At 46.0% G+C, this 23,104-nt stretch overlaps 1 protein-coding gene across 2 annotated transcripts in view; it reads right to left on the bottom strand.

The window, feature by feature from the left end:
• Nucleotides 1-23,104, bottom strand: part of MIA3 (MIA SH3 domain ER export factor 3) — a 348,169-nt gene that overhangs the window by 40,518 nt on the left and 284,547 nt on the right. For both annotated transcript variants that reach the window (XM_085612967.1, XM_085612968.1), the window contains exons 22-23: nt 6,427-6,462; nt 277-344 (exon numbers count right to left, since the gene is read on the bottom strand). In XM_085612967.1, the coding sequence (XP_085469093.1) occupies nt 277-344; nt 6,427-6,462 (104 nt within the window). The remainder of the gene's footprint in view (nt 1-276; nt 345-6,426; nt 6,463-23,104) is intronic.

The raw sequence follows: 23,104 nt of genomic DNA, 5'->3' as shown, positions 1-23,104 counted from the left end.
GGAGCGCGTGAAATTCCAGAGATACCAATGTTGTCCTTTCTATAATTATATTTCCCCCAGTGCATTGTGAAGTCCCTTGAATGAGTAGGGCATATTTCGCATCAAAATATACTTTCACACACCTTCATTACCCTGATTAAGGTACCCTTAAGGCTATTGACAAACACTCCGCTTTAAGCCAAAAACGAGGTCTATGAAGCTGATAAAAAACCCATGGTCAATATTCAAAAGCGATTACAATGAGCAAGGATGTTTTGAAAATAACTATGTACCTACTTTTGTCGCAGGTTGGCAGACTCCCTCTTCTCTTCAGACAAAGTCCTTTCCGCACTACGTGCACTTAACTACAAGAAAGAAATCATATGAGAAGTTTCTCAACAATGCATCTGCCTGTCTCTTAATTGGTCTTAAATTTTATGGCAAGGCATGGAGGCAGATATTATACCATCCTCTTTTATTGTGCCAATGTAAGAGCAAACACATTAGAAACTTTCAAAACCGTAAGGACATACAAACTCTTTAAAATCACAGAACAGGCATCCACCTTACTTCTTTATTTCTGCTCATTATCAGATAAGTAGTTTGAGTGCTGCGAGGAAAATGGATAGCCGGTTTGTGGAAGGATTGATTAGTAGTCGCAGGGAAAAAGCTAGTTTAGCTGGGAAGCCTTTGCTTTAAGAGCGTGTATGAGATCGTAGGCTTAGTTCTTTGTTTTTGTTTGGTAATGGGGATCATAGAAGAGCAGTAGAATATGTGTGTGTGTGTGTGTGTCAATAACGTAGCATTTAGGCAATTTTAATCTATGAAGTGTGAAAGGGCTAATTTTACAAGGCTGTGGTGTTTTCAATTAGAATGTTGTGAAGGGAGGGGGGTGGGGGGGACAGCAGTGCGTGCAAGGGTGCTGCACAAAACAAGTCATTTTCTTTGAACAGCGAGTAGTTTAAAAGGGGGCATGACGCGTTAAGAAGGTGAGGCACGGAGATGTGGCTTGAGGCGTCAAGATGGCCGTCGCACTCGGAGTGCTCGGGACCCCTCCGTCATCTGCCTCCAATGACAGCAGACCCCGGCATCATCTGAGCGAGCAGAGGGCTGCGACTGTTCCTCACAACTGCCTCCACCAGCTGGAGCCATTAATAGGCAGGTACAGTGCCAAGATTCCTGACTTTAGCGCTGCAGGTGGTTGCGTCCCGCAATATGGCGGCTGTGGCCCTGATCTGAGCTCTCCAGCCGTTAACGGACACGGAGAATCAGGGGATAGGAAGCCATAACCTGTGACCAGGCGTGGTGGCTGAGGAAGTGCTGACAGCACTGCTGCTACGCCACACACAAACTCCAGATGAGTGACTACGGCCCAGGTGGAGAAGCGTGTGTGGGTCTAGTGCACCACTGCGGGACTGTGCCGCCCGGGGCGGCTCCTCACGGACTGCCACCATCAGCGGGAGGCGCGTGATCTAATCTGGGCTCTCTCCATGCTGCGATCGCGGATCCCTCGATCCGCCATTCACCGGTGAGAGATGGCCTTCATTGAATGCACTCGGCTGCACCGAGAAACCGGATGTGGGGATCTGGGCCGGCCCTAAAGTATAACTACTCCTCGTACCCACAACTGCTGCCACCATAGACACTGCACCCCTCTCTGCCTTCACTCCTATAGGGCGTATCACCCGCGGCGGAGGCGCTGCAGCCTCTGGTTCGCTACAGCATGGAGTAGGTCCCTCCTGCCTGCATCTCTTGACCCCTCCAGGCACACACTGCTTGTGGTAAAACCGGTTCCTAAGGGCAGGATTCCTGACGCCCTACCTTCCTTTATATCTACTGTGAAGTGTCTGCCTGAGCGACCTGATTTAGAGGTGCGGAGGGTCTGTTGCCCCGTGGCCCAGGATCTCCTTGGGGCCCGAAGCTCTCTCTTCTACTGTGCAACCTTAAATCCTCAAGTTCTGGGGCTGCATGGAACAACCCATCAGGGATCTCCTTCTCTGGATCACTAACTAACTCATTGTGCAGTGACTTATTGGGCACGGGCTCCTTCTGCTCATAGGGATCTGGCTCTTCCTTTGATGTTACCCCATTTCTGCCTGGCGTAAAAGGAGGAATGAATGCTTGGCTGCTCGTGCTGCTGTAAACTCCTGGTAAGTGGGCTGAGCTCTGGACTGGACCGTTGCCCTATTCCTTGAGAAGATGGGCAAACATAAGACCACAAAGCCGCCCCCTCCCAGCAGCGTATTGATCAATACACCACTCCTACTAAAGCTGGAGAAGAGATGCCAGACAAGGACCCAACAATCGAGGGCAGCCTGGATAAGATTCTCCAGGCCATCCATACTTCACAGGCTGTAGTTGAAACCAAGATTGGTTAAGTCTCCTCCGCCAAGATCTACGGAATGCTACTGGCCGTATTGCAGAAGCGGAGGGACATCTCTCCACTATGAAAGATGCCAAAGTGGCCCACCTACTCACCCGCACAGGTGAACATCATGAAACCTAGGATGCCAAAAATCAATCCAGGCGCACACAGTGGAAGATGCCAAAGTGGCCCGCCTCCTCATCCGCACAGGTGAACATCAGGACATCTAGGATGCCGGAAATTAATCCAGGCGCAATAACTTTCGCTTTGTGGGTTTCCCTGAAGACGTAGAGCGCTCCGAGCCGGCTGCATTTTTGGAAGATTGGTTAAAATCCTGGATGCCGAAGGACAAAATTTCCTCTTTGTTTGTAGTGAAGCGGGCGCACAGGTCGCTTTTATTTTTGGGAGTTTTATATAGTGCAAACTCAACCCGATGGTATCAGAGCTCATAACATGAGCACCAGTTGTGTTACAGAAGGACACATTCATTTTGCGAGGCACTGTGAGATTAAGTGATTTGCCTAGAATCACAGGAACTTGAGCGCCCCTGCCTAGACTCGAACCCAGTTGCCCAGCTTCAAGGTCAACTGCTCAAGCCGTTAGGCCACATCCTCTTTGCTTACCGCTAAACCTCTTCCGGGTGCACAGCGACAACACATGATAGCGAAATTCCTCACCTTCACGGACAGGGACTGTACCCTGAGAGAAGCCAGAGCCCACAAAGATCTCCATTATCAAAATTCCAAAATATTAATAATTTCAGGCTACACCCGGTAGGGCCAAGAAAAACACAGATCATATAAAGCCGTCAAACAGAAGCTCCGAGATCTCCTAATGTCCTACATGCTTCTGTTCTCAGCATAACATGATGTTATTCATGAAGGTGGATCCCACTTCTTTGAAACCCCACAGGACGCCTGGGACTGGAGGAGATGCAGCTGAGCCACCCATCTTGCTTATCGCCCTTGTCTCTTCGCCAATCATCGACCAACAGGCGGCAGGCGGTCCGATGTCGGAAGAGGACCTGTACCTGCTCCCGCCCACAAAGGAGCAATGCTGGGACCGCGTCACCTTCCCTGAACTTGGACTCTTCAGCAACCCAACAGCCGCGCAGGCCGGAGTCCTCGGCAAATGATGAGGGCCCCACAAGAAATGACCCAGCCTGAAGATCGCGTGAACTGAACTCCCGGTAAGCTGACATTGTCCATGGCTTGGGTTGAGGTGCCGGCAGGCAGAGGTTTCTGCCTGCCGGCATTTGTCATTAGGCTACCTTATCACAGAATTTCAGGCGAGTTATCTGACATTTTGTTTTACACTAATATGTAAAGCATATCAAATATCAACACTATAAAATAGCTTTATATTATAGATTAGGGCTTTGCGCTGGTCCTGATGAACGCCACAGACCCCACGGGACCATCAAAGGCAATAAACAGTTCAACTGATTTGAACTCAAAAGATAATTTTGTCCTCTCATTATTTTTAACCTCACCCTAAAAACCAGTAGCTAATCAATTTCTATTAATAGGGATTTCCATAGGTAATTGTAACGTTACTATGTGTTTTGGCCCAAGCAACATTCACCAAGCCACTGGATTGAAGAAAACCTCTGACAGTGGTCTCTTTGTCCATAAAGAGCTCCAAAAAGGATGCCTGTCTCTGAGATCCTTGGTGAGGATTGTAGGGATGTTGCCATCATCAATACAAGCTAAATTTCCAGGGCTGCTGCATTATTGGACTTTGGTCAAATGGTCTCATTTGCGAATGGGAAAGAGATATTCAGAAAGTACCAGTTTCAGGAGACTAGGGAGAAGGTGAACTGGTGGCTAGAGAACAGGGAGGCACAGAACAGGAGGGCGATTTTTGGGGCGTCGCCAGAACTGGGAATAAAGTTGGATGAGAGTTTAAAAGGTTGAGATGTAAGGTGCAGAGATATAGTGACAGGAGGATATGGAGGGTGTGGTTAGAGAAAGCGATGCAATTAAACTGTTCAGAGTTATTAGCGGGTTCCATTGTGGTCAATAGTGATTGGGGAAAGAGTTCAGTGTATTATGTTGTTGAAGATTCTAAATGTCTCAGCAGTCAGATGCATCAACATATTGAATGGACCTCAACTAAAGAGGGTGGCAGAGGAGGCAAAGGAGTTTTGGAGTTTCTGTCTGGCAAGATTATTCGAGCCTCCGTATATTTCTGGTGTAATGAATTGTGCAGTATATGGGAATTCAAGAACATTGGGGATTCTAGCGATTGGAGTTTGGATTGAGAGAGGTTCATGAAGATTCTGGATATGTGAAGCCTATTTGAGGTACATCTATTCATACATGTATTGAAAACCCAGATGGAGCATTACTTCTGTTGACATTCAGACGCAATGGCAGCAGGGTTCGATTCCTTGATGTAGGATTGGTGTGGGGAGGCTGTGGTATGTGTTTACTACATTTACAATAATTCCAAGAGTATTAGTAAGTCTAAGAAGATGCAAGGGAAGTTTGTTGTTTGTGACTCCACTGTTGAGGTCACAGGTTTGGTTCCCGTTGGTAATGGGAATAATTGTGGACTATCCAATTGTCTTAACTTGGTTTCCAGTGCGGTTGACAGGCCCTCACAGAGCATTTTACAGGTTGGTGTTAGAGGGTCATGTGTAGTTAGTGAAACGGAAGTAGATTCTGGCAGGTGTCTAGCATTTCTGAGGGAACATCCAGACTTATTAGTAAAGTGGGGGATCCAAGAACAGATGAAGCATATAGAAAGGTTTGGAGTAAATGGGTATGTTGGCGTCTGGAAAGGAATGATTATGTCATTTAAACTGCAGCGATAGTAGCTGTGAATTTTATTTAGCAGAATTTGTTTGGCAGGATTAGGCTTATGAACATTTATTGTTCCACCATGTCTGCCGGATAAGTTAGTTATGGGTGTTCCACTGTGACAGACTATTTTAGTCCAAAGGTTGAGGTGGGGTGTGCGGGTGTAAAGGTTATCTTTGCCAAACTATACTTCTTTGTGGGACGTGAATCTGTTTTTGCATAAGCTGAATGAGTGGGAACAAAATGAGTGCTTGTCTTTGAGGAGACAGCCTATGAAGTAGACAACGATGTTGTGTTTGGTCTTGTATAGACATGTGTCAGATGTAAGGGCTTTGGAGATTATATCAAGGAGTTATCAACCTGAAGATGTTTCTATGTGAGGAAGAGAACGAAGACTATGACGAGGAGTAGAAAGATTGTGCAATATTAGGTGGTTGAAGGTATAATAGATGGTTGACAAAGTGGTTAAGGGAACTAATGAAAGGGGCAGGTGTGGATGTGTCAGTGTTTGGTGCACATTTTCCAAGGGGTGTAATAACAAAGGCTTTCATCTGTGGAGGTGGCTTGAGTGATATCTTTGGGTCAGCAGATTGGTCTTGTTAGACAGTTTTTAAGAGAATCTACTTTAAGCCTCTGGTTTCAGCAGCAGAGGATGTTGTAGCAAGGAGTTGAAGTAGTACAATATTGGCCTCTGCGCTTCACCATATAATGTGCTTTTTTTCACAATGGTGTGGGTAGAAAATCACAATTTTAATAAAGACAAAAAGGCTAATATCCCTCCCGTAGCACACCCAGAAGCTTTCTTCTAATGAATTGTGTTGGATTTACCTTTTGAGGTTTTTCTTAGGAACATAGTAAGCAAAGATGTCCCAAGAGGGAGAGAAGATTGCCTTATTTTTACTATGACAAGGCTGCTGGAATACATACATCACATTGAGCAATAAAAGGAGGATGATGGTTGCCCGTTTTGTGCCTTTGAAGAGTTTGGAATATTTCTAAGGTTCTGGAATTTTCTTTAGCGTTTTCTATTGGTTAGATGGTAGGTATAAAAGCGGATGGTTTATTATTGGCCTAAGTGTTTATAATGAACCGGTGATTTCTACCGAGCCCACTGCTGAAAAACTAAATTTCTTAGCAGAGACTCCAACACAAAACTAAGCATCTATGTCTAGTGTATTTTAGTAATATATTGTATTCATTGAGATTTAAATAGAAAATGTAATAAGAATGACAAAACTGGTTTAGGCGAATAAGGAATTAGAGCCTAAAAACACTTACCCAATTGTCGTGAGCCTTCTTCTCATGTGAAGAAATCTGTATAATAAAAGAAGATAAGTTATAAAAATAGAAGAAAGATACAAAGAAAGTGAGCTCAATATTAAAAGTCCATTCCAGAAATGAATATGTACACTTGATGGAGCAAGGTTTCGTATAAAAGAAACTTGCTTGTAAGCAATCCTCTCAAATAACAGGTAATCACGTAATCAATCCGTTTTGTAAATACTAATATTGCATTACACACAACATACTTTATCTAGGGAAAGCTTCTATATGTGTATTACTAACAAGTAACCCGAGTGTCTTAAAATGGCCATCAAAAACGCAGGAACTTCACTGAGCATGCGTCTACTACAATCTACGTAGTATGAGGTCTTATATGCTTGGGGGAAACTTTGCAGCTGCGCAATAGCTCTTAATATGGCCGCTTGAAACTCACATGATAAGGCGCATGCTATTGCTTAAACTAAACCTTATAAGTTCTACTAAACATTAATGCGAAAGATTAAAATAAGTAAATGGAGATAGAGTAGAGATAAGTGGTATACAGTGAATTCATTTATTTTCGTATTCTAACATGTCTTTTTCTGACTTTATTAGTTCGTATTTGGGCCTCGGAGGGTGACTGAAATCCCTACCATACCTGACTTGCGCGCAGATGCACTACCTGCCGGAAACCATAATGACACAGTTGAAACACAGCCAAGGCCACACTTGACAGACGCCTGAGAACTCAACCTATTGACCCTGCCAAAGGAAGAAACTTAAATAATGTTTCAAAATGTATTGATCATAATGTGAAATGCGGGTGGGAATAAAGCTTTGGGATAGTAAGTGAAGGGGCGGAAACATAGAACAATGGTTTATATTATTTTTAGTATTGTGTGATGAACTCCCCTCCTTGCCCTGTCCAATCAGAATAGGGGAAACACAATATTGAAACATTGGGGGGGGTGGTACGCGAACACAGAATAGTATAATTGAGGTAAGTTAGTTAAGTTCTGTGTCTGACTCTGAAACTGACCCAACACGTATGCTGCCACAGATGCTGTCCGATACGCTGTCTCAGACTTTGCAGATGCCAGAGACCCTGCTTGAGAGACCGAAATACTGATCGATAAGCCAATCATCTTGAAGGGGAATTGTGGAAGAAAGAGCGAGGAGAGTCGTGTCAGAGAGGGGTGCGACGCTGGCGTTGCACTTAAAAGAGGTCACCTTCCTAGTTCTGAACTTGCCCCGATCCTCTGTCTTCCACCTGTCCTGGTGGACTCCGTCTGGCCCATCTTCAAGGAGTTGGGCTCATCTATCACCCTAGGTAAGGAATATGCTACTTACCAGTATGCATCTGTTCTTGGCATGTAGAGCTGCACATCTATACACTGTGCATAGATCGCCATCTGGTGTTGGGCCCGGATGTTTGCAGTTTGTTTTTCCTCTTGGAAAGTCTTTGGGAGTCACGAGGTCGGTGACTCCTCCTCTGGTTAGTATTGCGCATGGGCTTCGGCTCCATCCTCAGATTGTTTTTCGCCAGCAGGGAAAAATGGAGCGTAGTAGTAACAGTAAAGAAACCCATGTGTATTGTATCTAAATAAGATAAGACTGGAACGGATACAGGTAGCCGGGGAGGCGGGTGGGCGTGTATAGATCTGCAGCTCTACATGCCAAGAACAGATGCATACTGGTAAGTAGCATATTCCGTTCGAGGCATATGAGCTGCAGATTATACACTGTGCATAGATTATATAGCAGTACCCAACCCTAGCGGCGACCAGCGGTATCCGTTGCAGTTGTTTGAAACAGTGTTTTTAGTACAGCTTGGCCCACACTAGCTTGTTGCTTGGTTTGCACATCTTCACAATGTTTTGTGAAGGTGTGTGGTGTTGACCATGTCGCTGCTTTGCAGATGTCATCTAGTGGTATGTTCCCTAGGAAAGCCATAGAAGCCCCTATCTTCCTTGTAGAGTGGGCTTTAGGGGGAACCGATAGTGTCCGTTTTTCTTTGTGGTAGCAAATCTGTATGCATTTAACAATCCACCTAGCTATCCCTGATTTGGAAATAGGGTTGCTTTTGTGTGGTGGTGAGAAGGAAACAAATAGCTGTTTGGTTTTCCTGAAAGGTTGTGTTCTCTGGATGTAGTAAAGTAAAGCTATTTTAATATCCAGTGTGTGTAAGGCTCTTTCCGCAACTGTTTGGGGTTGCGAGAAAAAGACTGGTAAATCTACCGACTGGTTTAGATGGAAAGGAGAAATGACAACCTTGTTGGGATGCATCTGAACAAAAGGTTCCTGTATAGTGAGTGCCTGTATTTCACTAACCCGTCTGAGGGAAGTGATGGCCACTAGAAAAGCTGTCTTCCATGTGAGGAATTGCAGCTCCCACTTATGTAATGGTTCGAAAGGGGGTCCCATTAACCGTGTGAGAACTACATTCAAGTTCCAAACAGGTGAGGGTGGCACTCTGGGTGGAATTATTCTTTTGAGACCTTCCATAAAGGCTTTGATGGCAGGTACTTTGAAAAGTGAGAGGTGCTGTCTGTTCTGTAGATAGGCAGCAATGGCAGCGAGGTGTAACCTAATGGAAGTATATGCTAGGTTACACCTTTGTAAATGGAGTAAATAACATATAATGTGTTGTATGGATACATTTAAAGGATTGATCGTGTTATTGTGGCAGTAAATAACAAACCTTTTCCACTTTGCTGCATAGCACGCCCTAGTAGTAGGGCGTCTAGCTTCCCTGATAATGTTCATGCAATCAGGGGGAAGGTTAAGGTATCCAAATTCTAGGACCTCAGGAGCCAGATCGCAAGGTTGAACTGAGCTGGGTCCGGGTGCCTGATCTCTCCATGGTTCTGGGTTAGGAGGCGTGGTGAGAGGCGTAGCTTTTGGTGTGGTTCCACTGAGAGTTCCAGCAGCGTGGTGTACCACGGCTGTCTGGCCCATGTTGGAGCTACCAGGATTAGGGTTAGGGAATGCTGCTGTAGCTTCTGGACCACTAATGGAATTAGTGGGAGAGGTGGAAAGGCGTATGCAAATTTGTTTGACCAGTTCATCCAGATCGCATTGCCTTTGGACAATGGGTGTGGATATCTGGCGGCGAAGCTTGGGCATTTTTTGTTTTCGTGGGGGGCGAATAGGTCTATGTGTGGATGCCCCCACTTCTGAAAGAACGGGTGAAGAACCTGTGGATGAAGTTCCCACTCGTGCATCTGCTGTGTCTGTCTGCTTAGCAGATCTGCCACGGTGTTTTGTACTCCTGGGACGTGTTGGGCTAGGAGAAAAATCTTTTGTGGAATTGCCCATTTCCATATGCTCTGTGCTAACTGAGAGAGCTGTGGAGAGTGTGTGCCCCCCTGTTTTTGAATGTAGTACATGGCAGTCATGTTGTCTGTGCGAATGAGGACTGCCTTGCCTGAAATCTGCGCCTGGAAGGATTTTAGGGCAAGGAAGATCGCCAGTAACTCCAGATGGTTTATGTGGAGTAGCTTCTGTTGCGGCGTCCATGTGCCCTGTGCTGTGAGATGTACCAGATGAGCTCCCCAGCCGGAGAGCGATGCATCAGCTGTTAGGACTATTTGTGGGACCGGGTCCAGGAACGGTCGACCTCTGGAAAGGTTTGTGGTGTTCCACCACTGCAGAGAGCGATGGGTGCGACCGTCTACCAACACCAGATCTGTCAGTTGCCCCTGGGCCTGGTTCCACTGACGTGCCAAACACTCTTGGAGTGGGCGCATTTGGAGTCTTGCATGTGGCACTATAAAGATGCAAGAGGCCATCATCCCTATGAGCTGCATAAACACTCTTGCTGGGAGAGAGTGTTGGGATAGGAATTTTTGACGCAGCGCCTGTATTTTTGCAATCCTGGCAGGATTGGGATAGGCTATGGCCTTTGAGGTGTCTATGGTGGCACCGAGATATTGTTTTGTGTGTGATGGTACCAGGTGGGACTTTCATGGAAGTAGAATGTAAGTTATGTGAGTACCTGGGGGAGCAAGGGGACAACGCTCAAAAGCGGGCAGCGGGTCTCCCCACCAGAAGTTCGTTCTTGTCAGTACTGTATCAATGTGCCATATGAATAAGTGATGCCGCCCGGCCTCCGGGATGTGGGCAGTACGGCTGTGTATGCTGCACGGATAAATGGTTAAGGGGGGGGGGACGGGAAACCCGCATCACTGACATGCGTCCTGGTTGCTGTACAATATACTTGGTCCTGCAATAAAAATGGTTTGACAAAATGGTACCAGGTGGGATTTTTGATGGTTCACCGTGAAGCCTAGCTGGTGAAGTAGTTGGACTGTAGCAGCGGTATGGTGCACACACTGTTGGTAGGACGTGGCTTTTATGAGCCAATTGTCCAGATAGGGGAAGACATGAATGTGCTGTCTTCTGAGATGTGCAGCCACTACTGCCAGGCACTTGGTGAACACCCTTGGTGCTGTTGTTATCCCGAACGGGAGCACCTTGAACTGGTAGTGGTGTCCGTCTACCACAAACCTGAGGTACTTTCTGTGAGATTGGTGTACTGGAATGTGAAAGTACGCGTCTTTCAAGTCCAGAGTGGTGAGAAAGTCGTTCTGGGAGAGAAGTGGAAGAACCTGTTGGAGGGTTACCATGTGAAAATGGTCTGAATGAATGTAAGTGTTTAGAGGTCTGAGATCCAAGATAGGTCTTAGGGTCTCGTCTGTCTTTGGAATCAGAAAGTACAGGGAGTAGACCCCTAAATTTCGTTGATCTATGGGGACCTGCTCTATTGCCCCTTTTTGGAGGAGGAAGACCACCTCTTGTGTCAGTAGCGCAGTATGTTCTTGTGACATAGGGCGGTGCCTGGGTGGAATGTTGGGGGGTGTAGATGTTAATTCTAGGCAATACCCTGACTGAATAATTTGTGTCACCCATTTGTCTGAGGTGATTGTCTCCCAGACGTGAAGGAAATGTTGTAGCCTGCCTCCGACCGGAGTGAAATAGTCTGGAGGGAGCGGGGGAAAGTCATTGGGCAGGAGGTGTGGCAGAGCGGGCGGTATTTGTTTTGCCCCTGCCCTTATTATTATTGCCTCTGTATCCGCCTCTTTGATAACCTTTTGTAAAGGTAGACTGAGGGGGGATTTATAGGACGTGGATGCACTGTCCGATGAGTAGCCTCTGCCCGTGCCCCGAAAGGAAGAACGGCGATAGGAGCGCCTGGGAGTCTATGTTTGTAGGGCTCCCATGGATTTCGCCGTGTCTGTATCCTTTTTCAAGTCAAGTCAAAAAGCTTTATTCGAGAATTTCTCATAAAAGCAGTACACACAATAATTATTAAAATCATACGACATAAATATACAAACCATCAATTTAGAAAAGTAAGTATAAATACAATAAATTAACACAGTGCCAATATTACATTCATCTGAACGGTTAACTCCTAGGCAATGGCTCTCTGCCTAATGGACCATGCCCACCCCAGGAATTTGGCAGTTGCAACAGTCAATTGGAGGCAGGAGCTAGTGGAGATGATTCTCATAGCTACAGAACCATTGGCAACGCTTAAATTTCTACAAGCCGGTGCTAGCCAAATACGCCGAGGGGCTGTATTGGCCTTGCAGGAAAACAAGAAGTGCCCAATGGACTCTTTAGTAGTTCCACAGGCAGGACAGGTAATATCAGTGGACCCCCTCCACCTCCCGGTTAAAAACCTTAAGGGGAGGGCACCTATCCTCAGTTGAAAGAAAAGTTTTCTATCCCTTGGGTTAGTTATAATATCCCAAAATAATTCTAGTGTAGGGAGGGACTTAACCTCCAAGAAACGACCAGACAGAGCCTGCGTCAGATTTTCTCCATGCCTGCTCGAACACATAGGCCCAATACAGCTCCTTAATTGCTTGCTTGCTTGGGAAGGCGGCTTCTAGTGGAGTGCCCCATAGCATCTTCAACCCAAGCATACATAGCGATGCTCTAAGTTTGGTCAGCCATTGGATTTTATGAAAAACGTCGGCCTTAATCACTGCCGCAAAGCCCTCAGCATAATGCTTGCTTAAGTTCTGGTGTAGTCCAAAGCCGCCTCCAATACAAAATCGGGCGTAGCCTTGCCAAATCCCCTACTGCCTTCCTTCCCAAATCATATCTAAGTGGGATCAGGGGTGTACTTTTAGGGAGACCAGTTAATGACCTGAGAAACTTATTCTCCGACATCTGCATCGAATTAAGGTGGCCAAATCCCCACAATTCTGCACCATACAGTGCAGATCCCAGAGTTTTTGCTTCGTACACCTTCAGAACTGGTGCAATAGGTTTCGACTGTGATTTCCTGTGCTCAAGCCCAAGGATTCCAGACACTTGCCTATGCTTTAAGGCTGCCAGTTCAATATGCTGAGCCCATCTTGAATCGTCAGTTATGTAAATGCCCAGGTTAGTAAAGGCTCTGACTACATCCAGGGGGCGTTCACTCAAATACAGCCTGGGTCTGACACTACGGTGCGGGTTAAAGAACATGAGTTTGGTCTTTGCCACGTTAACTTCCAGACCATAATTCCTACAAATATCGTCAAAAATACAGAGAGCACTTTGCAGGCCACTAGGAGTCTTGGACAGGATCAACGTATCGTCGGCAAACATCACGATCGGTATCTTGATGCCCGCCAACGAGGGTGCGTCCACATTCTCAGCTAGCATTCTGGCCACTACCCCATTAATAAACAAAGAAAAGAGCAGGGGCGCCATCGCACATCCCTGTCGCACTACCCGTTCTACCGGAAAATCATCAGTAGTCTCGCCCTGCGTACCCCACTGTATCCTAGCGAAATTTGCCTCATGTAACCGCATAACCATAGTCAACAGGTCGTCAGGCAGACCCAGGCTTCTTATTTCAGACCACAACTTGGACCTAGGCACTAGGTCAAAGGCAGCCCGCAAGTCTACAAAAGCAGCGTACAAGCTGCCGCCACCCAGCGCCACAGTCCGCCACTGAACCAGAGTGAATCGGAACACCTGGTCCATCGTACTAGTAGCCCTCCGGAACCCTGCTTGGTAGGGTGATAATGCATTGTGCTCATCTACCCAATTCATGAGTCTATTTACAACCATCCTCCCCACAACCTTTTGAATGGTCGCTATCAAACTAATAGGCCGATAGATCCCAGGCGACCCCCTATCGCCCTTCTTAAATATGGGAATGATGATTGCACCCCTCCAACTCATCGGTACCGGTGCTCCTTGAGCAACTGCGTTAGCTAGAAGAAGGATGTATCTACCCCATCTTTCCTTATCATAAATAAAGAGATCTGCCGGAACCCCATCCATCCCAGGGGCTCTACCCGACGATACAACACTTAGAGACAACAAAACCTCTTTGAGGCTAAAAAAAGGCTCATTCGGGTAGACAGCCTTAAACCCTTCCATCTCCCTGCCAGGATTAGGTTCAGCATATTGGGGCTTAAAATATTTAACCCACTCCTCCTCCTGGACATTGTTATCAGGGCAATCGGGCACACCACCGCTCCCCCATCTGACAATGCTCCAAAAATGCCTGGAGTCCTTGGAGCCACAGGCTTCCAACAACTCTCTCCAGTGCCTCTCGTCCCACTCCTTTTTAGCTGCGACTATGCAATCTTTATAATTACTTCTAGCGCCACGAATTACCACCAAATCCCTAGACTGAATAGCACTGCCCAGGGCCAGCCTTGCCGTCCTGCACTGTGCATTATACCACTTCGCAGTCTTCTTAGGGGCCCTGCTGTTATTAATCCTACCTACCTTCTGGAAGTGTGACTTGATAGTTAAAAAGAGTGAATCATGAATTATTGTCACTTCCTGCGACCCCTGGGTAGCAGTGACAACCTGCTCCAAGGCCTCAATAGCTCTATCCACCTCCATATTGATACTAGCCATAGAATCTTGGTTGGCCAATACACAGGGCCAATTTAACCGACGTGTGTTATTGGAAGAAACTGGTAGAGGGAGACCTTCCCACTCTGTTCGAACATTCCCGCTAGGCAAGGTCCACCATCTGTGGCAAATACACAGAGGGTCGTGCTCACTTTCCAACCTGTGTATAACCTCCATGTCATTAACCTGGTTCCATATTTCCAAGTTACACATAACATAGTCTATTCTGCTCCTGCTCAGATTATTATCAAAGGTGCAAGCCCCCATCCTATCACTCTTGGTTCTCCCATTCAACGCACGGAGGCCTCTCTCTAGACAGATAGCGTTTAGGCAAATGATATCATCGGACCATCGTTTTATCGGTTCTAGATCTAGTGGAGGGACACCCCAATGCCTATCTTCTTCTGTCCCTATACAGTCATCACCTGTATCTAGTGGTTCGAATGTACGGTTAAAATCACCAGCAATTATAATATTGCTAACCAGGGAATGGGTCTCTAAGAGAGCCACCAAGGAAGCGAAGACTTCTGACTTCCCACCCTTGTTGCCCCTAACGTATACATTGTATAGGTTAAGGCACCCTATCGGTCCCAAATCTAGGTTTATAAGTTGAATATCCCTGCTCCCCGTCTCGATAACTCTAATATTTAAACACATTTGCCGGACCCAAATCGTCAGACCTCCCATAGGTCGGCCCTTTTCACCCTTAGTGGCTGGCACAAAATAGTTCAAAAAGCCCTGAAGGAACATGGGTTCACACACCCATGTCTCTTGGAATAGACAGATATTAAAACCATTGACAAAGTCAACCCACTCTTGGGACTCCTGTTTGTGACGCAAGCCCGCTATGTTCCATGACATTAAACTTCCAGCCCCAACCCCACTTTTGTTAAGGTCTTTCCTGCCTGGGACAGACAAAAGCGATGGCACATTAGAGGTTGTAGTTAAACCTTTTTCGTCTGCAACAGAAGTCTCACCAACCATCAAGACCTCCTCCCTACAAGTATTATCATAAACAATGATGGGATCACGGTTAGTAAGGAGAGCAGGCCAAACTATTTGATTACCAAAAGATTCATAACGTTGCGGAATCACGCGGGTAACACCCCCGGTCGGGCTAGCCCGCGAGCCCCACAACGGCTGTAATCTTCAATCGCACCCTTCCATATCTGTGAGCACATCGAACCTGTTTACAGTCTCCAAAGGTGTAAAAGGTCTTAAATGCTCCATTCTCCTATTAAGGTTTGTATTAAATCTAGGAGGAACAATATTCCACACAAAGGGGTCAGCAACAGGTGCTAAGTATTGTGCTTGTGCAGGGTGCCCCGTATTATAAGGTACTGAATAATTTGGGTAAATGGGTGCTTGGCCGCTGACATGAGTTGTAGGGAACACAAGTGATCTGGGATAGAAGTATGTCAAAGCACGAGGTATGATGGAGTTCATTCCATTACCCAAAGGCCAGTTTAATATGTAGTTGACCACACGTGGATCTCTGAAATTGACCACGACTACATCTCCCTCGAGATCTTTACTTCTGCCACCCAACCATGTGAGTCGCCGAACATGCACTATTTCACCATTGATGTTATTTGTGATTGGTCTATATATACTAAACCAGTGCATGATTTTGTTTTTTAATTGGGCAAACCCTTCCCTTTTGTTATCTGTCAATGTGGGGACCCCCGTCAAAACGACCACATAGGGCACAGCTTCAGGGGGGAGTTCAACTATTGGACCTTTGTTCATTGGAGCCCTTGTATATCTAGTACTCCCCCCCCTCCCCCCTCCCGCATTTTTCCTGCAGATACATTATCTGTTCCTCTCATAGGATCGTTTGCAGGAATTACAGCTGATTTATTTACCAACATTGGGGGAGGTAGCCTTTGTTGATGGGGTTTTGCTAGATTGGGAGATACTGATGTAACTTTAGAGTCTGAGCTATTTGGTTGTACAGCCAGATTTGTGGGGGACACCGCCGTACTCACAATAACCCTAGTTGCGACATCCTTACTGCTAATAACAGACTCGATAACCTCAAGACGTTTCTCCACCCTCTTTAGCCCCTCGATGATTGGAGAAACGAAAGACCTAATTAGTTGTTCCATGCTATCTGGTAAAAGGGTGGAGAGTGCTGTTTTCAATGGGGAGTTGGCAGAAATGGCAGTGGGTACAATGGTACTTGCTTCCTTGTCAATATGGATAGATTTAGGGGGTTAGCTAATACAGCTACTGGCGCCTGGTCTATTCTAATGGTCGGCTTAGAAGGCCTGCCAAAGTCTTTGTGGCTAATCTTGGGTTTTTGGGATTCGCCCCCTTTGCGTCTTCTTTTGCCTGGAGGGGGGCCATGTACCTTCGGCGGGATTGATTTAATCATCTTATGTCGAACAGGTTTTCCCCTGCTGGTAGTTGGATTAGTTAAATTGACAGTTAGGGCACCAGGACTAGGGAGGGGAATATGACTGCAAGACTGTTCGATGGAAAGGGTAGGTGTAAGTATGGAATCACGTAACAAAAGAGGGACACTCTCAAGAGACATAAGGTCGTCGATACCACTGGGACTTACTCCACTGAGAGGGAGGGCGTAAGGAGTGTGATCTTTTGAAGCCCAGTTTTTCAGGCATTCAACCGAGCGACGGCGCTCCGCCCTGTGCTCTTCTAGTGTTACCTCCCTATCTAGATCGGTGGAAACCCTTGTGAAATAGCTGTTGAGAGTGCCATTTAACAACCCCCCGGCTTTTCTAAAGTAGCGTTAGCCAGACTCTGGGCCATAGCAACAGTACTAGCAAACGAATCAAAACAACATAAAAGGGACGTAAGGGAATGGGCCCTGGCCTGCCTCACTCGGCCTCTGAGGGCCTAAGAGGGCCCGCCCTTTGCCCGGGCTTCGCCCCGCACGCGTCCCGCTGACGCGAGAGTAAGTATGACTAAAATAAGGAGAAGGAGGAGTCAGGAAGAGGAACCAGGTGTGGCAGGTAAGCTGTTCGCAAGGCGCCCTGGTCCTCGCAGTCCCGGGAATTAAAAAGCAAAGTTTAAAAATCAACGTTGTCCTCCTGAAGCGTGGTTCGTGTCCTCCGTTGCAGCCCAGATGGAGTTTGCACAGTGACAAAGCCTACGAGCGGCACCTCCTTTTTCATTTTTTCCAGGGCATCATCTACTTTAGGACCAAATAGATGGTCTTGGTCGAATGGGTGATTTAGTATAGAGGCTTGAACCTCTGGTTTAAACCCTGAAACCCTGAGCCAGGCATGGCGACGGAGGAGGACACTGGTGTTTATAGCCCTGCAGGCTGTATCTGCCACATCTAGGGCACATCGTATCGAGGTATTAGTTATTGTTTTACCCTCTTGAATAAGTTCATTAGCCCTAGTCTTGTACTTTGCGCCCTGTCGTATCGCGCCAACAGTGCTTGCGTATTGGCAATACGCCATATATTGGCCGCTTGTGACGCATCTAGGAGCTTGGACTCTTTATCAGGTGGGGGCGCTTCGCCTGACGCCTGAGAATTTGAGCGCTTCCTGGCTGTGGATACCACTGGGGAATCTAATGGTGCAGGGCCCTTAATGTAAGAAGGGTCTGTAGGGGCGGCTTTGTACTTCTTTTCTATCGGAGGGTTTAGGACCCTGGCCCTGACTGGGTCTTTAAAAACCTCAGGGGCATGTTTGATGACGCCCTTTAACATAGGTAAAATGGCAGTGGACATATGTGTATCATCGAAGGTATCAAGGAGGAAGTCCTCCTCCACTGGGTCGCTATGTAACTCCACCCCGTGGTAGTGTGCCGCCCTTTGTAGCAAGTGGTGAAAACCCAAGGAATCTTCAGGAGGGGATGGCCTAGATGGATAAAGGTCATCCTGTGTGACATCTGGGATGTCCGGATTGTTATAATCATCCCATGGTTCTGGGGATCAAGTAGGTGTGGGATCTTGTGGTGCATCTGCTGGATCAAAGTAAGGGTCCCCCAAATCGTCCGGGACAGGGGACAAGGTGGGGGAACGATGAGGTGGAGGGGGTGGAGGTGGAGAGGGTGGAGGAGGCAAAGGAGGAGGGGAAGGCACCCTGAAAGGAGAGGTGGCAATGTCCTTTCTTTTCGGAGGTGGAGGTGGAGCCGGCTTGTCCAAGTGTCTCTTTTTGGAAGACAATGTCAAGTGTCCGGTCTTTGGATCCTTGGTGAGGGTTTTCTGCAAAGGATCCGGCGTGAAAAGCTCCTGTGACCCCGGTTGATCTGTCGGCGCAGACTGTCGGGGCCGGCGGCTTCTTAGGTTTGTCAAAGCCGTGCTTCCTGGGAATCTCCGGTTTTTTGGTCGGTGTCGAAGGGGGTCTTGGCACGGGAGTGTCGGTGCCGAGGGTCTTATGATGTTTGGTCGGCACCGGAGCAGGTTTCGGCACCGAAGACTTCGGTGTCGAGGTCGGTGTGGAGGTGGAGGCCGATTTTTTCTTCGGTGCCGAAGAGTGTTTGTCGGCACCGGTAGCCGGCTGGCTCGAGCCCGAGCTTCCGGAAGGCTTAGAAAGCTTCTTCACCGGGCCCGGAGGTGGGGTGTCAGAAGCAGTGTCCTTGGTCTTGCCCAGGCCCGAAGGCGAAGGTGTGACCGAAGCCTTTTTCGGGATCGGCAGGGGAGGGGGAATTGTACTCATGACCCGCTGCGCCCGGGTGATGTCCTCCACATCTGAGTCGTCGGCCTCGGAAGCGCTGACGAGGTAGTCGTCCTCCTGTTCGATGTCCTGCTGTCCCGGAGCTTCGATGTCGTACCCGAAGATGTCGACTGGAGCGGAGGTCGAGGAGTGCGCCATGTTGCGTCTAGCCCGTCGATCTCGAATCGTCTTTTTTGAGCGAATAGACTTGCAGGCGGGACAGTCTCGGGCCTCGTGTTCTGAGGAGAGGCAGAGGTTACACACCTCATGGAGATCGGTGTGGGGAAACTTGGACCCACATCGAGGGCACTTCTTGAAGGGAGTTCTTTCCATCAGCCGAGACCGGAGCCGGAATAGGCCCGAAGGCCGCCGTCGACGACCAGAATCGAAGAAGTGCCCAAGAGAAGATGAATAAGATGATTTATGTTGATGAAGAAGCTCGATGAGCGAGGATTTATGCGTCGATCGGTGAACTGGGAAGTTCGAAACCGGAGCACGAAGTTTTACATCGGAGCCCGATGGCGGAAAAAAACAATCTGAGGATGGAGCCGAAGCCCATGCGCAATACTAACCAGAGGAGGAGTCACCGACCTCGTGACTCCCAAAGACTTTCCAAGAGGAAAAACAAACTGCAAACATCCGGGCCCAACACCAGATGGCGATCTATGCACAGTGTATAATCTGCAGCTCATATGCCTCGAACATATAATTCTGTGAAATCTGCCTTTGTACCTATTCTCTTTTTCATCCCTTTACAGGTACTGTCATTCAAAATACTTTATTGATATTTATTAATGAACTAAACTTGATTTCTCTCCTGAATAAATCTAGATGTTAACACTGTATTTGATCTCTGACTCACAAAATTATTGATTAGATAAAGATTTAAAAAATGTTCGAGTTTTTGGTTATTTCAAAAGGTAAAGTTAATGTAATTTCTACTTTAAACTAACTTAGCAACCTGAGCCATTGAACAAAGGGAATTTATTGACAAGGAGATCGAGTTGGTAAGATTTGGTAAAGGTGAATATCAAATTACAGGTAAATTACAAATTGATGACGGCGGGTTTTTACTAGCTTACTTGTATGAATGTTATGGGCCCAAGTGAGTATATGGTATGTGTGAGTAACCCAAGCTGGTAACCCGCTCCATCACACTTATGTGCAGATAGGAGGCATTGGTTGGGAATCTATTCCACAAAATTTTCTCCAATTGATGGGTTAATTTAAAAACTTGCAGTTGCCACCATCTTAACAGTGTAAGACATAAATACAGTGTTGGGTAGCAGGGATGAAGAAACCAAGTACCCACTATTACCTAACAAACTGTTTCAGAAACACTAACTTGTCTAAAAAAATCTGGATACACTATTTAGCCAATTCAGTAAGTGATCAAACATTTTTGAGGCACTTACATGGTTATAGATGGGGGGAAGCCTTAGAACCTATAAGCTTTCAAGTATTATAGTTCACTACAAACAATCATTACTAATTTAAGATGAGGTTTTTCAACATACTTATGAATCCTTTATACATGGAATGCAATAATGGCCCTACATAAGTACTGGCATATCAATTCGCATTATTTAAATAAAATCAAAGGAAGAGCCTTCATTGGAGACTACACAAACGTCTTGCAATTGCCTCAACACCCGACTATTCACTTCAATTCAAACTAACCTTGATGTCACTTTGCTGAAGTTTTTGCAAACTCAAATTAGTCAGGTGAACAAAAACATCCACGATTTAAGATTGCATCTTCACAGAATCAGGACAAGTGGAATTTTAAGATTAAGTGCACCTACATTACTAGTGGTAGACATATAAGTGTGGCAGATTTTCTGCCACTGTACATTTATGAGTGGGACAGGTAAGGGAAAGGAGCCCTGGTACAAGGCTATGCAAAATGCATGGAACATCTACAGGTTTGCATGTCTGCAGGTATTCACAGACGTTTTGCAACACTTGCAAAAAATACTCCTTAAATATATTTAACTTTTAACTAAACAAATTAAAAGCGCTGGTAGACACCTCCACCCGACACAGGCAACATTTCTGTCACAAGTACATTTTGTCCAGTGGAGTACTTCTGTAAACATATAGTGTTTGTAGCTTAGCAGAAGTATACTTGTGGGTGTTTGTAATTCAGCAATCTTCTCTCAATGTAAGAGAAAATCCAAAAAGAGAGATTTGGCATTCTGATTCAAATCAAGTGATTGCTGGAAATATGGGAAAACGTGGAGGTTAGAGAAGCCTCACCACTTTTCGGTCACCATTTACTCTGCTCTACTTAAAACCTTGTCCTTACACTAGCCCTTTAAGGGAAAGTATTTGAGATATGGTGACTAGGGGAATATCCTGCAATAATGAACTGCTTTGTGAGAGATTGTGTTAAATCCTTTATGTCTGTAAACAGACTTTTAGAGTGATGGAACAGGACAGACTCCAGTATGTTCAACTGCGACATTGGGCACTCCAACCAAGTAACAAAGCAGCAGCCATGAGTTAACTCCTAGCCTTTGAAAAATGTCGGACCAGGTTTGAATCCACTAAGTCTAGTTTAAACCCTTTATGCCATTCTTATAATGGGGGGTGGGTGTCGGGTGGCGGGGGGGATGGGGGGGGGGGGGAAAAGATGGCACAATATGCCTCAAAGCCTTAAAAGCATACATCATAGGGAAACTGAATATAAAATTAGGATGTGGATAGACTACAGATATATCAGATAAAGAAGAAAAATTGAGAAGGCGACAATGTGAGATATCTGGTGGGAGTGTGTGACAATCCAGATATTTTGAAAAGAAGTGTTGAGTCTTATAGATAACATTATGGAGGTTCCGATTTTGCAGAATCCAGAATATATCCAACTACATGCCGGTGCAACGACCACAATGTGAGGAGGTATGATTCAGAACGCTTTGATCCGTTAAATGATGTATGGGGCAAACCAATTATTTTCATAGTTAAGGAAAAAGGCCAACCTTCCCCAAAGTGTATTATGGGAAGAAATGGCTTTGGAAGAACAATTCACTAGAAAAAGTGGAGCTCACTGATGCATTATTTTACCTCTTTACCATTGGTGAGGGACTACCCACTATTAAAAGTTTTCTGAATTAAGGTAATTTGGCCCTTACATACAGAACTGGAGAGAAAGGCAGCCTCAAGAAATTTATCGATGTGGGATGGTGGGCGAGTTGCTGTTAGTTGGGGGGCAATGGGAAATCCTTTTTAGGACAGATTGCAAGTTTTAACTGTTACGGAATGCCAAACAGAGTGGCTTGCGGTGTCAGCATATGAACCTTGATATGGTTTGAAAATGATTAGGAATGATTAAAGAGAGTGTTTTATTGCTTATTCCAGCATTGCTATATTAACTGCACTCTTTTCATGATAGTAAAATCATAGTGAAGTGTTATGCAAAAAATGAAACCGATGATGGCAAGGAATGAATGTGGATATCTCCACTTACAGTGTCCCATTTACATGTTTTGAGGGCTGTGCATCGTCCTTTGCCCTTTAATAACTAAAACTACCAGTATTTTCATAAAAAGTCATGACTCCAAGAGGCTAGTACCTTCATTGGTGACAAACCAAATTTTAAACCAGCCTTTTCCTGACCAAAACCATGGTGGTGTCGGTTACAACAGTATTACAAACATGCACGTTGAGGATCATAAACTTCTGAATGAGAACCAGATAGGCTACAGAATCATGTACTGAAAGCACTTAATGGAGAGTAATCTCTCGTTGATGCAGTTTATTTCAGAATTTATTGTCCTTAAAACAATGCATATGATACAATACAATATAAACATTAAATGCAATATAAACATTAAATGCAAGACAAGTTCACTGAATACAGCCGATGACTCACAGGACCAATAGTATATGTGTAGACTGCATCATAGATCTTACGGTTCCATTGTGGTCCAACCACAGACCTTTAGAGTGATGGAACAGGACAGACTCCAGTATGTTCAACTGCGACATTGGGCACTCCAACCAAGTAACAAAGCAGCAGCCATGAGAACTCCTAGCCTTTGAAAAATGTCGGACCAGGTTTGAATCGACTAAAAGTCTAGTTTAAACCCTTTATGCCATTCTTATAATGGGGGGGTGGGTGGGGAGTGGCGGGGGGGGGGGGCGTTAATGAAATGGAGAACTAAGGCCCTAAAAATGTGTATGCA

This window comes from Triturus cristatus, chromosome 6 (genome assembly GCF_964204655.1).
Source record: "Triturus cristatus chromosome 6, aTriCri1.1, whole genome shotgun sequence".
Taxonomy (NCBI): Eukaryota; Metazoa; Chordata; class Amphibia; order Caudata; family Salamandridae; genus Triturus; species Triturus cristatus.
Note: the sequence above shows the minus strand (reverse complement) of the source record. Positions and strands in the feature narration are given on the sequence as shown.